At 46.1% G+C, this 17,551-nt stretch overlaps 1 protein-coding gene across 16 annotated transcripts in view; it reads right to left on the bottom strand.

The window, feature by feature from the left end:
- CACNA1D (calcium voltage-gated channel subunit alpha1 D) overlaps positions 1-17,551 on the bottom strand; it is a 923,074-nt gene that overhangs the window by 886,552 nt on the left and 18,971 nt on the right. For all 16 annotated transcript variants that reach the window (XM_063940823.1, XM_063940810.1, XM_063940825.1 and 13 more), the window contains exons 2-3: positions 9,590-9,911; positions 571-676 (exon numbers count right to left, since the gene is read on the bottom strand). In XM_063940823.1, coding sequence (XP_063796893.1) covers positions 571-676; positions 9,590-9,911 — 428 coding nt within the window. The remainder of the gene's footprint in view (positions 1-570; positions 677-9,589; positions 9,912-17,551) is intronic.

Below are 17,551 nucleotides of genomic sequence, written 5' to 3'. Positions count from 1 at the left end.
TTGTAGTTTATCTCAGCCATCCACATGCACTGCTACTAAACCAATTAGGTTAATTATACACACACAATCATATTGAACCCACGCATTTCACAATGGTTGATCAGTTTGGAAAATAATGACTAGATTGGCAGAGCAAATCTGTGCATGTGTGACCAGGAATCTTTTTTTTTCTTTTACACTGAATAGTACAATTATAAGGCAGCAGCTACAGGAAGATCAAATTAGTTTGCGTGCACAAATCTTAATGTATTTCATTTACGTCTTGCTTCTCATTCCACAAATATGCACTTGAGACAACAAAGAGCTTAACCTTGTTTATCCAGCTTCAATACATCCCCTGCAAATCTAATTCACAAATGTCCATCCGCCTGGCTCTGTCATGCAAGTTGCACATGGAGAGGACGCTTTTCTAGGGCTCTGCTAGGAAATCTGCAACATCTTCAATCACAAGAAAAAAATCCAGCTTTTTTCAGAATTGAATCTCTCAGCATAGCAATACATTGTGATGTCGGGTTGTCACACTGACCCAACTCAGCGGGTTATATAGAAGGAAAATAACTCAGCTCTTACCAGGTTGTGGTTTGTGGAATTAGAATCATCTTCTGGGAATGGAATGTAAACAGCTAAGGCCACACAATTGGCAAAAATCGCCACTAGTATAAATATGTCAAATGGTCTGAAAGTACGGTTAAGGATACAAACAGAGAAAATACTGTAAATATACAAGAATATAAAAACACCATGAAACACATACCAGAGGTTTGTTATGAGGGTACATGTTAAATCAAAGTGTCACTTTTCTAGTGAACGTGAAATAGCAGTCCGCAAATAGGCACAGTATGGAGAGCAGTTTCTTTTAAAAAAAATACATGTTTAGTCTCCCATATCCAAAATTCCCAAATACGGAATATTCCGTAAAACATTTTTGAGCGAGGCGGAGATAGTGACACCTTTGCTTGCTGATGGCTCAATGTATGCAAACTTTGTTTAATGAACAAAATTGTTAAAAATATTGTATAAAACTATGCTATACGGGAGATTCAATTAGCCATGGCAAATTACCGCATTTTATTTATCCCCAGGGATTAAGTCAATTAGCCCTGACTGCCAGCAATATTATAGATTTTCTTCACCTGAAAAGAGAAAAAAATCCACGATAACGGACTCATCTTTGTGGCTGTGATCGCGAAAACACATGGATCCGGAAACTTATCCCAGATGTTTTTTTTCAGCATGAAAACGGGTGAATTACCATACAGAAAAAAAAGGGCCGCAATTGAATTACACAATAACGTCATCAGGTAATAAATCACGGTAAATGCCAGTTTTCTTGTGCTGTAATTTACTGAAATCAATTGAATTTCCCCTGTGCATAAGGTGAACATGACACATAAATTAATTCTGTATTAAGACTTGGGGCCCATCCCCATGACATCTCATTATGGTATGCAAATCTTCCAGAATACGGAAAAAGGAGATTTATGGTAAGAATTTACCCCTGTTAAATCTCTTTCTGCGAGGTACACTGGATTCCACAGGGAATAACATTGGGGGTGTAAAGTAGGATCTTGATCTGAGGCACCAACAGGCTAAAAGCTTTGACTGTTCCCAAGATGCTCAGAGCCGCCTCCTCTATAACCCCGCCTCCGTGCACAGGAGCTCAGTTTTGTTAACCAGTCCAATGCAGTAGCAGGTAAAAGAGACGACAACAGTTGCACAGACACCACATTCTCACGACAGGAGAAGGTATCAGCAGCTAATGCCATACCAACCCAAAGAAGTTAAGTGCGTCAGGGTGGGCGCCCTGTGGAGCCCAGTGTACCTCACAGAAAGATTTAACAAGGATAAGTTCTTACCATAAATCTCCTTTTCTGCAGCGGGGTACACTGGTATTCCACAGGGAATAACTTCGGGGATGTCCTAAAGCAGTTCCTTATGGGAGGGAACGCACTGTAGTGGGTACAAGAACCCGGCGTCCAAAGGAAGCAACCTGGGAGGCGGAAGTATCGAAGCCATAGAACCTTATGAACGTGTTCACTGAAGACCAGGTAGCCGCCTTGCACAATTATTCAAGGGTCACACCACGGCGGGCCGCCCAAGAAGGTCCAACAGACCAAGTAGAATGGGCTTTGATGGTAGCAGGAGCTGGAAGGCCAGCCTGTACATAAGCCTGTGCAATCACCATTCTAATCCATCTGGCCAAGGTCTGCTTGTTAGCAGGCCAGCCACGTTTGTGAAAACCAAACAGTACAAAGGGGGTAATTCTGAGTTGATCGCAGCAGGAACTTTGTTAGCAGTTGGGCAAAACCATGTGCACTGCAGGGGAGGCAGATATAACATGTGCAGAGAGAGTTAGATTTGGGTGTGGTGTGTTCAAACTGAAATCTAAATTGCAGTGTAAAAACAAAGCAGCCAGTATTTACCCTGCACAGAAACAAAATAACCCACCCAAATCTAACTCTTTCTGCACATGTTATATCTGCCTCCCCTGCAGTGAACATGGTTTTGCCCAACTGCTAACAAAATTCCTGCTGCGATCAACTCAGAATTACCCCCAAAGATAGAATCAGACTTCCTAACGGAGGCTGTCCTCTTCACATAGATACGGAGAGCCCGTACCACATCCAAAGACCGCTCTTTGGAGGATAAATCCGGAGAGACAAACGACGGAACCACAATCTCCTGGTTAAGGTGGAAAGAATACACCACCTTAGGTAGATAACCAGGGCGCGTTCGAAAAATCAGATAGGGGGACCTACAAGACAAGGAACCCAAATCTGATAACCGTCTAGCAGAGGCAATAGCCAGCAGAAACAAGACCTTGTGGCAAAAACCACTTACGGTCCGCAGATTCAAGAGGTTCAAACGGAGACTCTTGCAGATCCTCCAGAACCACCGACAAATCCCAAGGAGCCACAGGTGGGACATAGGGAGGTTGAATCCATAAAACACCCTGAGTGAATGTATGAACATCAGGCAGAATCGCAATTTTTCTCTGAAACCATACCGACAATGCAGAATAGATAATATAGGTATTTCACAGGATATACGTATTTTGTATTTCTCTCTGTGTTTTTCAGTCACATTTTACCTCAGAATTCCTCTGTTTGTGCTGTCACACTGCACGGGGGGTTTGTGTTAGGTATTATATCTGCTGATATTGTACTGTGTCGCCCGTGGTTTACGCTTTCATATCATGTCAGCTACAGGGGGCGATGGGTCTGGGGCTGATTCCGCTGTGCGCAGTTATGATGTCCCAGATGCATTTGAGGATAACATGGCTGCGGAGGGTTCAGGTTTTGGGGGTTATGTGCCCCCCAGTCAGTTTGTAACAACGGGGGCACATCAGGGCCCGCCTTGGTCTGCCTTTTCTGATTAACTGACTACGCTGGTAACTAGACTTACGCCCCCTATGGGACCTCCTGTGCCTTATCAGCCTTATATGGTCCCTGTGGTTAATCCGCCATGGACAGATGCTCTGTCCACTCAGTTACAGCACTTGAATAACTCTTTGGATAAACGTATTCCTGACCCTCGCCCACCTAAGACTAAACCTAAGAAGTTCTCTAAGCGGGCTGTTACTTCCTCTCAAACCACGTATGTTCCGGATACCTCTTCCGATGAAGATGGCATGTTTACTGACCCCACAGACTCTGATCATGACGTTTCTGATGGGGAATCTGTTTCACAGATGGATGTTCCTGATCTCTTAGAGGCTATCAGGCTCATTCTTCAGATTGATGATGATCCTGAGCCTGCTACTACATCTAAGAAACCGGACAGGTTCAAACGTCAAGAGGTTACTAAATTGGTTTTACCTCATTCTGACCACTTGGTTGACATACGTCAGGAATCCTGGGAGATCCCAGGAAAGAAATTCACCCCGCACAAGAAGATGCTAGCCCGCTATCCCCTTGCGGCAGAATTAAGTAAACATTAGGAAACGCCATCGCCGGTGGACTCGCAAATCGCTCGGCTGGTGGTGTCATCTGCTCTGCCTGTCATTACCGTCACTTCTCTCAAGGAGCCGACGGATAAGTGTGTGGAGGGCTGCTTAAAAGCTTTCTTTACCCTTGCAGGGGCTGCGCATAGGCCCACCATTGCGGCTACTTGGGCCGCAGAAGCTATTGAGGCGTGGGCTCAGGAAATAGAGAGAGTTTCCGTCCAATTTTTCTGAACATGCCAGTCAATGTCTCTCTTATATTGTCACGGCATCTCATTACATTAAAGAAGCAGCTTCAGATGCAGGTGTTCTAGCGGCCAAGGCTGCTACGACATCTATTTTGGCTCGACGTATTCACTGGTTGCGGTCTTGGTCGGTGGACTTGGACTCTAAGAAAACCCTGGAGGTGCTCCCGTTTAAAGGAAACATCCTCTTTGGTAAGGATCTCAACAAGATTGTCGCTGACTTGGCATCTGCTAAGACTGCATGTCTACCTAGTACTACTCCTTCGGCCCCGATGGCTAAGAGTACTTCCTTTCGTTTCTTTCGCCCTCCGGGTAAAGCAAAGGGTCAGGCGTACCCGAAACAGTCTTGCACTTCCAAAACCACCAAGCCCAAGCCTAAACGTGCCTGGACTGCCCATCAGCCGGCTTCCAAATCTGACAAGCCTGTGGCATGACGGGGCGGGCCTCCCCCTGGGGGATCCCAGGGTGGGAGGTCGACTTCTACAGTTCACCCAGGTATGGTTGAAGACCACTTTAGACGCTTGGGTACGAGAAGTCGTCACTCACGGATACGCTATATCTTTCAAGACATGTCCACCTCCTCGCTGTTGCCTGACGGACATCCCTTCGGATCAGGTGAAGGCAACAACTCTCCGTTTAGTGGTACAATCCTTCCTGGACACCGGAGTGGTAGTGCCGGTGCCTCTGGCTCAGAGGGGCAGGGGGTACTATTCAATGCTGTTCCTAGTTCCCAAACCGAATGGTTCCTCCCAGGCTCATTCTCGACCTCAAATCTTTGAACACATTAGTGAGGGTCTCCAAGTTCATATGGACCCTCTATTGTCCTTGCTTTGGAACCAGGGGACTATATGGTATCCCTGGATACACAGAATGCTTACCTGCATATCCCTATTGGCAATCTCCATTACCAATTCCGGGCCTTACCGTTTGGTCTGACCACGGCTCCGCAAATTTTCACCAAGGTCATGGCAGTTATGACAGGTTCACTCCGCCGTCGGGGCATCCGGATCCTGCCGTATCTGGACGACCTGCTGATCCTGGCCAATTCCCCAGAAGTTCTCCTTCGTCATTTGGATCCGACGGTCCAGTTTCTGCAAGCCCACGGGTGGCTCATAAACTGGAAGAATTCATCCCTGGTCCCTGCCCAGAGCATGGTGCATCTGGGAGCGTTGTTGGACACTCACAACCAGAGGTTGTTTTTGTCACAGGAGAAAGTCCTGAAGCTTCAGGACAAGATACGTTGCTTCCTCTCTCGTCCGCGTGTATCGATACACTCGGCAATGCAAGTACTAGGCCTCATGGTGTCGGCTTTAGACATGGTGGAGTATGCTCAATTTCATTCCCGCCCTCTACAGAAACTGGTTCTTGCCAAGTGGGACGGCCTGCCTCACCGGATCAGGTCTCAAATGATCTCCTTGTCTCCGGAGGTGCGTCTTTCACTGACCTGGTGGCTGCAGGACCAACAATTGAGCAGGGGTCGTCCCTTCTGGATTTCCAACTGGTCCTTCTGACGGACGCCAGTCTGAGGGGTTGGGTTGCGGTGTTGGAGCAACACTATCTTCAGGGTCGGTGGACCAGGGAGGAGTCTCTACTCTCGATAAACATTCTGTAAATTTCGGGCAGTGTTCAGTGCTCTGAAATTGGCCCGGCATCTGGTACTGAACAGGTCTGTTCAAGTACAGTCAGACAACGCCACTACGGGGGCGTACATAAATCATCAAGGCGGCACTCGAAGCCGCATGGCAATGATGGAAGTGTCAAAGATTCTTCAATGGGCGGAACGCCATTTGCCAGCCATATTGGCAGTGTTCATTCCGGGGGTCCCCAACTGGGAAGCGGACTTCCTCAGTCGTCAGGACGTACACGCCGGAGAGTGGAGCCTTTATCCAGAAGTATTTAAACTCCTAGTGGACAAGTGGGGCCTACCAGATGTAGACCTGATGGCGTCTCGACACAATCACAAGGTTCCGGTCTTCGGAGCAAGAACAAGGGATCCTCAAGCGGCGTTCGTGGACGCACTGGCAATTCCATGGTACTTTCGGCTGCCGTACGTGTTTCCTCCGATGTCACTCTTGCCCAGAGTAGTGAGAAAGTTCAAGCAAGAAGAAGGACTCCTTCTTCTAATAGCTCCAGCGTGGCCCAGACGGCATTGGTTCTCAGACCCACAGGGTCTCTCGCTAGAGCGTCCTCTTCTGCTTCCGCAACGACCAGACCTCCTCGTTCAGGGCCCTTGTGTTTACCAGGATTTGGCCCGACTGGCTTTGACGGCATGGCTCTTGAAGCTTCCATACTGAGGGCCAAAGGATTTTCTGAAGCGGTCATTCAAACTATGTTGAAGGCCCGTAAGCCGGCTTCTGCTCGGATTTACCATAGGGTCTGGAATTTTTACTTTGCTTGGTGCGCCTCTAACAATCATGACGTTTACAAGTTTAGTATGGCCAAACTTTTGGCCTTCCTACAACAGGGCCTGGACTTGGTCCTTCGGCTGGTCTCCCTCAAGGTTCATATATAACCCTGACGCACGGAGCCCCTTCAGGTTACAGAATATAGGGATAGCAGTAGGAGTGAGATACACGGAGTAGAGCTCACCCAGCAGCTATATGCACACACACACACAGTCACTTGTACAATGCAGGAATTATGACAAAGAAAAAACTGCACTGGACTAGCAATACTAGTACTGAGATAAGCTATGTATATAAACAGATATATCAATGCACAGTAAAAACTGGATGAATATCACAGGGTACTTGTACTAAATAACCCTGAACACTTGTTCTTAACTAACACTGTCTAAACGACATGTAGAATACTTAAGTGTCCTGTAAATGCACAGCACTGATGATGCAGGCGGCTTTACAGAGGAGGCATCAACCAGCAGTCCCAGAATCAGCGCAGCTGTGTGTAATGGCGCCCAAACGCTGATAGGGAGTGAGGGAGACAGAGAGATGCAGCTCCAGGGCGGGAACATTTACTCTAAATGGCGCCCAAGGGCTGGGGGAGGGGCTACAGGCCAGAGCCTTATCCCCTTGCTGGACTTCACCACCGGGTGCTGCGGACCTTAATAAAATGGATTATAGCCTAATCCGACCTGTGCCCTTGCCCTGGTGGTCTAGTGGGGTCCCTGTACGGCCACAGTGTCCATGGCCACGCCGGATCGCGATTTCCAGTGGGTCCCGTCTGGGGGACTCTCTTACCTCCTCCCTGAAAGCAGCCACGCGATCCCGGAGAACTTCGGTTAGTCTGTGTGCCCTAGGTGAAGAACCGGAGCCTTCACTGTAAGTACCCGGCAACCAGGCATGCGGGAGTATACAGCGCCGCTGGGGGAGGTGATGGAGCTGCAGCAGGAGATATCAGAAATATATCTAGCACTAGAGTGCCTCTGCTGCAGCCCTTGAAGTTTTCAATCTTCTTTAAAATAGCTCTTCTTAGGGTTGCTGGAGCAGCCCTGCCTGTTAGCTGATGCACTGCAGGCACCAAATTACAAACTGAGCTCCTGTGCACGGAGGCGGGGTTATAGGGGAGGTGGCGCTGAGCATCTTGGGAACAGTCAAAGCTTTTAGCCTGTTGGTGCCTCAGATCAAGATCCTACTCTACACCCCCAATGTTATTCCCTGTGGAATACCAGTGTATCCCGCTGCAGAAAATACTATATCCAAAATACTTTTGGTCCCAAGCATTCGGATATGGGAGACTCAACCTCTATTAAATTTACATATACACCTGTATCAAACAAAAGGAAGTAAACCAATGTTTAATAATATTTTGAATGTAGTAGTGGGTTAGCTGGATTACATTATATTACATTCAATGCTAGAATGGCTACATAATTAGTGATAACACTGGCAAATTTAGTAGATTTGTCTATGATATCATTATTAGCCCAAAACTAGTGGTGCCCAAGCATAATGTAAGCAAACTGAAATGGATCAGCTTTTGCAATGCTCATTGCCGGATGCTTGGCCTGGCTGTTAAACATCCTTATATGCTGCCCCTATTTAAATTAGAAATAAAATATTTTACTAGGTTCGGTTTAGGTTGTGGGTTTTTTTTTTTTTACCATTTAAACAGTTTTTCCACTCAACAAATCACCAATGTCAAATTGATTGGTAGCCCTATGCTGGCAACAGACATTACTCTGGCAATGTAACAAGGTGGGTGCAGACTTACCTTTTACATGGCTAGGACTTGCATGTAAATGAGCAACGTTCAAATGATCGTCATAACGCTGCATTCCTTGGAAACAAATGCAGCCAGGTATGGATGGTTATTCACTAACACTGCTTCATACCCTAACGTAGCAGCCAATAAAATTTTTGCTTGCGTTGTTTTTTACCTGCGCTACACAGATAAATACCAACTGCTGATAGGATGCTATGTTTTTTTGTGGAGATTTGCAACTTTAAAAGTAAACATGCTCATGGCAGAATAGAGAAACAGGGGCATATGGCACACAATGTAGTGAGCAGAGATGCTTTGGAATATCCTTCTGAGCTCTGTTTGCTCTGTATACAATAAACCCCTCCCCTTTCTCTCCCCCTCTGCCCTCACATGCCAAGCTAAAGCCCAGTACTCACGGGCCGATCAAGGAGAGATGCGTGCTGAGCGAACCGCTCAGCACACATCTCTCCTGCCGCTCAGCACAGCGCGATCTGTGCTGAGCGTGCGGGGGGAGACGGGGGGGCCGCTCACTTCACCCAGCGGGTGAAGTGAGCGACCCGCTAGATTGGCCTGCATGCAGGCCAATCTAGCAGCGGCGATAGCGATGTGCGGGGCCGCGCATCGCTATCGCCGAGGGGGCTACACACGGAGCGATCCTGCCGATATTCTAAGCAATCTAGTCAGATTGCTTAGAATATCGCTCCGTGAGTACCCCCCTTAAGAGTTGTAAGCCTGTATCTGTATAACAGACAGACATATTTTGTAACCTCCAGAGATTTTGAAAAGGAGATTAGAATTTGTAGAATAGAAAAAAGCAAACACCTGCTTACAAAGGTTCTTAACTTGCTATTTAAAGGGGAAAAAACTCCATGTGGGTTTGTTATTAATAAATGCAGCCATTATATATTATCAGAACCAAGGGATAAAATGTTAATAGAGTGAGAGTTTCAAAAAGTGAGAGATTTGATAAGGTTTTGCAGTTTTTTTTTAAGTGGCAATCATTTACACAGCAAGATCAAACTGGTAAATGATTGCCACTTTAAAAAAAAACTGAAAAACCTTACCAAATCTCTCACTTTCTGAAACTCTCACTCTATTACATTTGGCCGCAAGTGTCACACAAAATTGGGAGATAACTAATTTAAATAAATAAATACATATATAAATAAAACAGCTTTCTTTATCATTTCCATTTTTAACTGACTTCACAACAAACACAGCCAGAACCAGTAAAGGATACTTCCATTCTACGATACTGATACAGGCTCTCCGGATTGGGTTATTCAGAGATAAACAGAAAAGGGCACGGGCTGGTCTGTTGTTTGTGGAGCTCCCCCCTTGTTTCTTGCTCTTAGCATACTGTTGCCGTTTTTTTTGGGACAAGGATCCAACCGGCAGGGGCTCACTGGCACTCATATTCTGGGAAGCTTTGGCCTGTCTGGCAGCATCGATCGCAGCTTGCCAAGATAGGACGGTCTGCTTGGATGGTGCTGCACTCTTGGACTGGAGGTTTGGCCCGTCGACAGCAAGTGGAGGTCGCTTACCACTTGCATAGTTCGCCCCTGTAACAAGAGAACATTAGACAGACGAGTGAGCGGAAATTCAATTGTACACGTGTTCATTATTCTAGTCACAGCAGATAAGCTACAGACAGTAGAATGCAGCCCATCAATTCTCTAGGAACCAGTGGCATCTCTGAGGGATGAGACACAGAGAGTGAAGACGAAGGTTAATACTCATTACTTATACCGATTGATTTTGTGCCTTATACCTCTGCAATGTCACTAGAGAATTGCTATTCCCATGAATACATATCTTTTAACTTAAATGAGACGCAGTCTATCTGTAAAGGAGCATGTTCCCCTGGAAAATGGGTTTAGAGGGGGTAAATCAGGGGCACAGCCTAATCTGTCACAATGTACCAGTCGGGGTATGTGAATACAATTGCAGCATACAAAATATCCCTCTAATTGTAGGTGACAGGTGCTCAGCAATGCTTTATTTTCATGGCAGACCTATGGTTTTCCTTATCATGTTTACATTCATACCCTGCTGTTTATTCAATATACATCTGTTGGAAGCTTGTTCAGAGCATCTATTTTTCTGCAAAATAATATTTTTTTTACATTACAATTTCTGCATTACCCGTTTTGTTTTTTTAATTAAATAACATACACACTGACTAGACCAATGGTGTAATAAACCTTATTTATTTGTTACAAGTTATTTATATAGCGCACACATATTCCATAGCGCTTTTAGAGAGATTATTTTGGCCATTCACATCAGTCCCTGCCCCAGTGGATCTTACACTCCATAGCCCCTATCACATCTACACACACTAGGGACGATCTTTGTTTTGTTGGGAACCAGTTCACCTATCTGTATATTTTTGGGATTGTGAGAGGAAACTAGAGCACCTGGAGGAAACCCATGCAAGCATGCGGGGAGAACATAAAAACCCCACACAGTTAGAGGGAAGCAAACCCAAGACCTCAGTGCTGCTTGAATTAATGTGAATGTAGCAATACTTCATTGTAATGAATAACACGCCTCTTACAGAGTAATCAGAAGTTCTATAACTGACAATAATTATACAACAGTATTATTATTGTTCTTATTATCATCGTTATTTAGGAAAACTGAAGAACTATTCCGCAGCGCAGTACAATTACGGCTAGAACACATCGGCATTGAAAACAATGCTAGTAATCACAAAAAAGAAAACATATTCTCTCTTCACTATGGGCCTGATTACGATTTCTTGTTTTCACAAATGTTTTGCTACTACGCATATATCTTCAGGAACCCTTACTGCGCACGTGTGAACTGCGAATGTGCGCAAAGTTGCGTACTAAACTGCATGTCCCTGAGTAGACCATTGCGAGGCATTTGCAAAAATGTGTGGAGACAGAGTGAGAACCAAAATGAACCACAAACAGAGGCTGTGTTGTGGGTGTGTAGTGGGAGTGCCATGGGCCGGCTTGTACATGTGGATGTGTTCTCTGACAAAGAACCACTGCCACAGTGGCCATAGTTGTGGTAAGTTTCACAGTACTATCCAAGGACCTACGCGAGCCACCAATGTTTCCCGCTGTTTTGCCGATGTTGCAGTGTGCGCGGTCCATCTGGCGGATCTGCACAATACTAATGGGCCCTACACACTGGCCGGTCCGCCGCCGAGCTGCCCGATGGCAGATACGGCCGACGAGCGACCCGGCGGCGGGGGGGGGGGGGGGGGGTGAAGTTTCTTCACTCCCCCTGTCACGCGGCTCCATTGAAGTGCAGGCAAATATGGACGAGATCGTCCATATTGGCCTGCATGCACAGCCGATGGGGGACCAGCGATGAACGAGCGCAGGGCCGCGCATCGTTCATCGCTGGAGCCTCCACACTGAAAGATATGAACGAGTTATCGTTCATTTATGAACGAGATCGTTCATATCTTTCAAACAAATCGGCCAGTGTGTAGGGCCTATAAGTGAAGTGGGTGTTTAATTTTTACACATTCCATCTCATGCTCATACATGTGGGGACTGCTTAGAATAGCATTTGCATATTGTAAAACTTTAGCTGCGTCCGCGATGGCATATGCTGCAGCGTTAGCACACAAATCAGAATCAGGTCCTATGCTTGTGATATTTACATAGAACTCCTTTATATTGTCCCAATTGTTGACAACTCTGAATTGTTGTTGCAAATCCCCATCAGTCACCTAAAGCTGGATACACACTCTAAGATTATCTGTCTAATCTAACTGGTTGGAATAAAAATCTGGTAATGCCTGGGAGAAAATGACAATCAACCCTTTGCTCCCAAAACCTGGAAAACAGTTGCTCAGTGTGTATATTCAATATGGGAGCTCCCGCAGTCACATGCAACATAGGTTTGATGTGCTGCTCAAACCTAGCGATATCGCTAGCGATTTGGTGCCTATCGTGCAGTGTGTACGGCAAACCGGACAACAACAAAAACGTAGAACCGATCTGACGTCACCTTCATGTCACTCCCTAGAACGAGTGACATGACAGTTGTTCTAGTGTGTACAGGAGTAATGATAAATCGCACACAACCAAACGGTGCTATCTATCATTCTGTCTTTAGCAAGACTGCAGTGTGTGTACGCTCAATGTGGCTAGTTCTGGACTCAACGGAAATCGTCAGTACAGTTGGAACGATTGCCGGATGCTCCAGTGTGTACCCAGCTTAAGACAAATACATACATACACAATATTCATACATGGGAAATCTGTCTATACTAAAGAGTGTTTTTCTAGGAAACCCAAACATCTAAAAACAAAATCCTGGTCTGTTTGGTAGAACACTGAACAGGTGGCACCACTAGTGTCTAATACACTTTAAGCATCCTCCCAGAAGAACAGAGACAAGGCTGAGAGATTAGGAGAGAAGGCAGGAAATGACACATCCAGGCAACGTTGGAAATAACACGGAATGGCATTTCTCAGCCTCAAGTTCTCTGTCGCAGAGGTACCACACAATGAGCCTAAGGACATGGCACTTACGTAGCTTGTACTGTCGTCATCTTCCAGGGGAAGGGGGACTATACTTAGAAAGATGAGCTTAAGCCACTTCAAACAATATTCTGTCAAGAATGCCCACTAATATTCACATGTTGATTTGTTGCATAAACACAAAATGTTACATAAAGCTGTAACAGATAAAAACTGTCCAATGCTTTGCAAAGCTACCAATGTCATTCACGAGAAAATGCTGTGATGCTCTCAGTATTTTCTGTAGGATTAATATTTAATACTTAACAAAATCAGAGCGTTGTGTCTTCACTAGTATACAAGCATGTCCTAAACTACAAAGCTGGTTCCTGGACCACAGGCTTAAATAATTGAACAGAGAGTCTCCTGTATGAGTGTAAAGTGACAGACTGTTCCCCCAAACACTGGGGGGGTCATTCCGAGTTGTTCGCTCGCAAGCTGCTTTTAGCAGCTTTACACACGCTAAGCCGCCGCCTACTGGGAGTGAATCTTAGCTTATCAAAATTGCGAACGAAAGATTAGCAGAATAGCGAATAGACACTTCTTAGCAGTTTCTGAGTAGCTCCAGACTTACTCGGCATCTGCGATCAGTTCAGTGCTTGTCGTTCCTGGTTTGACGTCACAAACACACCCAGCGTTCGCCCAGACACTCCTCCGTTTCTCCAGCCACTCCCGCATTTTTCCCAGAAACGGCAGCGTTTTTTCACACACTCCCATAAAACGGCCTGTTTCCGCCCAGAAACACCCACTTCCTGTCAATCACACTCCGATCACCAGAACGAAGAAAAAACCTCGTAATGCCGTGAGTAAAATTCCTAACTGCATAGCAAATTTACTTGGCGCAGTCGCACTGCGGACATTGCGCATGCGCATTAGCGACTAATCGCTCCGTTGCGTGAAAAAAATAACGAGCGAACAACTCGGAATGACCCCCACTGTTCCCTCTAAACATTATTAGAAATACCTTCATCCAGCAAAGAGGACATGAATGACACATACTCTATGATAGAAATAGCTAATACTATATTGGGAACACATGCTGCTCCCTTGCTGAGCCAGAAATAATTAAATCAGCAGACCAGGCATCAAAGCAGTGAAGGGGTTTTTTCCATGCAGGGGTTAAGAGGCCATTTATCATTTTATAGTTGCGGTTATATCCCCGAAAAAACATCCTCAATTACTAAAGTAATTCTCAATTACGCAGCCTGCTGTTCTTCAGCTGTTGTGGAACCAAATTAATGGATAGGAGCAGGGCTGTATTGTTTATATGGCAACCCAAGAGCCAATTGGTCCAAGAAATATGCTCTTGGTGGCAGTCTTAGCTTGGAACCTCTTACAACGGGATATCATATAGAGGTTCCAGGGAAAACTTCAGCAGACCACTGGGAGGAGCCTTTAGCTTCTGTTCCGCCTTCAGAGTAGGGAAGTGCATATCCTATAGGGAAATCTGTGCAAAATGGAAGAACCTGTGCATTAAAAATCCTATGCACTTGATTAAGATGATATCATTCCCCCGTCTAATGTATTTTATTCAAGCCATGCCACATATACTTTTGCCAAAAGATGTTCAACGTCTTAATTTTCTTTTTAGACTATTTGTTTGGCTGGGGAAAAAAACACGTATAGCATTGATTAAGTTGCAGCAAACTAAGGGGAATGGAGGCATTAATTTTCCTAATATTCTTTGGTACTCACAGGCTGCTCAACTACGGTACTTACATGACTGGTTGCACAATGATAACAATTACACGAACACTGACCTAGAAAAGGAATTTACAGAGGAGGGAGACCTAGTCACCTTTCTACATCTGCACACACAGGAGGTGGCGGAGGAGCTGAGGAGGAACCCTTTATTATGGAGCGTTAGGAAGCTATGGGCGGATATGCGGTACAAATCTAATCTAAATTCCCACAAATCATTGCACCTTCTGTTCGTAACTAACCCTGACTTTCAAGAGGGTAGGGCACGCTATCCATTTGATATCTGGCGGGTGGGGGGTATTTCCAAGATTGGTAACCTGGTGGACATGCAGGGCTTGAGGCCGCTCACATTCCAGGAGGCCACCGACAGATACCCCGTTTTGCTGGCCTATCCTGTGGCCTTCCTGTTAGCTCAACACTATGTTTCATCTACTATTAGGTGCTTCTCGTCTCTGGACTGGGACAATCCAATAGATAAAATGCTGCAACAAACCCCTAGGGTTCGTAAAGCAATTTCGATTGCATATGGTTTTTTTCGAAACGTCCTGGACTACTCTACGGGACAGGGAGGTATTATAGCCTGGAGGGATTGTCTCCCTGAGATTGAGATAACTGACCTGCTTGCGGCTCACACTAAAGCTTGTAAATTATTTCCCTCTTTTAGGTATAAAGAAATGTCCCTTAATATTTTACACAGAACTTATCTGTCGCCCCATAGACGATACATAATAGGACTTGCTGATATGCATGCTTGTTGGAAGTGTGGGGCTTCACAGGCGGATCTCTATCATTGCCTATGGTCCTGCCCGATAATTAGAAAGTTTTGGATAGACGTAAGAAACTATTTGGTGGCTCATTTAGTGAACTATTGGAGATTATATCCGGAATGGGCGCTCTTTGGTATTTTCTCACCGGATCAACGTCTATCTCGAGGTAGTAGAAAACTATTACTTGCAGTTAGTATAGCAGCCAGAAAAGCTATTCTTCAAGTATGGATCGCTAGAGAACCACCTACCCTGTCACTATTTAAGGCCAAATTGTTTTATCTCTTCAGAATGGAATATAACGACCTTGTCGATAGCGGTTAGGATGCAGCTCCATAACTCATTATCCAATACGGAATGGTTTCTAACCAGAATGGCTACAGGGGATCCCCCGATTATACTATAGCATTGATTATCACTCTGGGCTCTGGGGACGGCTGGAGGAGAAAATAGTGCACGGAAACGGGTCCCTTTTTTCTTTTCTTTTTTGTTGTTGTTTTGTTTTGTTTTTGTACTACATTTGTTCTTTGACCACAAAATGAACGATGCTTTGATATGCTACATCTCGTAGATACCTTTTTAATTTATGTCTGTTCTAGCATGCAAGTTTCTGTATGTAATACATATATTGCTTCAATAAAAATATGTTGAAAAAAAAAAATCCTATGCACAGGATATGATAGAGGATGAACACTGGCATTATGAGAAGGGCATTGTGCTATATAGAGATGTATGTCAGATATTGGGGCCTGTGCACTGTGTGGAGGTTTGCAGTTTGCATTAGTCAGGATTATTAGGAGGCTTTACAGTGTAGATCTCTCTATATGGGATCACTGTGCAATATGGGGTTCTGTAGATTGACATTTGTGCAAAATGAAGGCAGTGTGCAGGAGTTTGTACGGTTTGTACAAATGATGACAATTAAGGTGAGGCACCAAAGGCTGCTTCACTGCCAAGCAAAGTAACCAGTTTCACTCTCTGGTGTCCTTTATCATACTGGAGTTTTAACTGAAATGGGGCGCTCCCTGCCCTGGCATGCTGTACATGAGGTGATGTACCAGAGGAGGGGCACTTGCTGACATGAAAAGGTGTACATGATGTTCTGTACCTAAAGAAGGGCACTTCCTGCCCTCACATGGTGTACATGAGGCGCTATACCTGGGGAGGGGCACTCTCTGCCCTGACATGCTGTACATGATGTGCTGTACCCGAGGAGAGGCTATCTCTGCCCTGACATGCTGTACATGATGTGCTGTACCCGAGGAGGGGCGCTCCCTGCCCTGACATGCTGTACATGATGTGCTGTACCCGAGGAGAGGCTATCTCTGCCCTGACATGCTGTACATGATGTGCTGTACCCAAATAGGGGCGCTCCCTGCCCTGACATGCTGTACATGATGTGCTGTACCCGAGGAGGGGCGCTCCCTGCCCTGACATGCTGTACATGATGTGCTGTACCCGAGGAGGGGCGCTCCCTGCCCTGACATGCTGCACATGATGTGCTGTACCCAAGGAGGGGCGCTCCCTGCCCTGACATGCTGTACATGATGTGCTGTACCTGAGGAGGGGCGCTCTCTGCCCTGACATGCTGTACATGACGTGCTGTACCTGAGGAGGGGCGCTCCCTGCCCTGACATGCTGTACATGATGTGCTGTACCTGAGGAGGGGCGCTCCCTGCCCTGACATGCTGTACATGACGTGCTGTACCTGAGGAGGGGCGCTCCCTACCCTGACATACTGTACATGATGTGCTATACCTGAGGAGGGGCGCTCCCTGCCCTGACATGCTGTACATGATGTGCTGTACCTGAGGAGGGGCGCTCTCTGCCCTGACATGCTGTACATGACGTGCTGTACCTGAGGAGGGGCGCTCCCTGCCCTGACATACTGTACATGATGTGCTATACCTGAGGAGGGGCGCTCCCTGCCCTGACATGCTGCACATTATGTGCTGTACCTGAGGAGGGGCGCTCTCTGCCCTGACATGCTGTACATGATGTGCTGTACCTGAGGAGGGGCGCTCCCTGCCCTGACATACTGTACATGATGTGCTATACCTGAGGAGGGGCGCTCTCTGCCCTGACATACTGTACATGATGTGCTATACCTGAGGAGGGGCGCTCCCTGCCCTGACATGCTGTACATGATGTGCTGTACCTGAGGGGCGCTCTCTGCCCTGACATGCTGTACATGAGGTGCTGTACCTGAGGAGGGGCGCTCCCTGC

The sequence above is a fragment of the Pseudophryne corroboree genome, chromosome 9, assembly GCF_028390025.1.
Source record: "Pseudophryne corroboree isolate aPseCor3 chromosome 9, aPseCor3.hap2, whole genome shotgun sequence".
Lineage (NCBI taxonomy): Eukaryota > Metazoa > Chordata > Amphibia > Anura > Myobatrachidae > Pseudophryne > Pseudophryne corroboree.
Note: the sequence above shows the minus strand (reverse complement) of the source record. Positions and strands in the feature narration are given on the sequence as shown.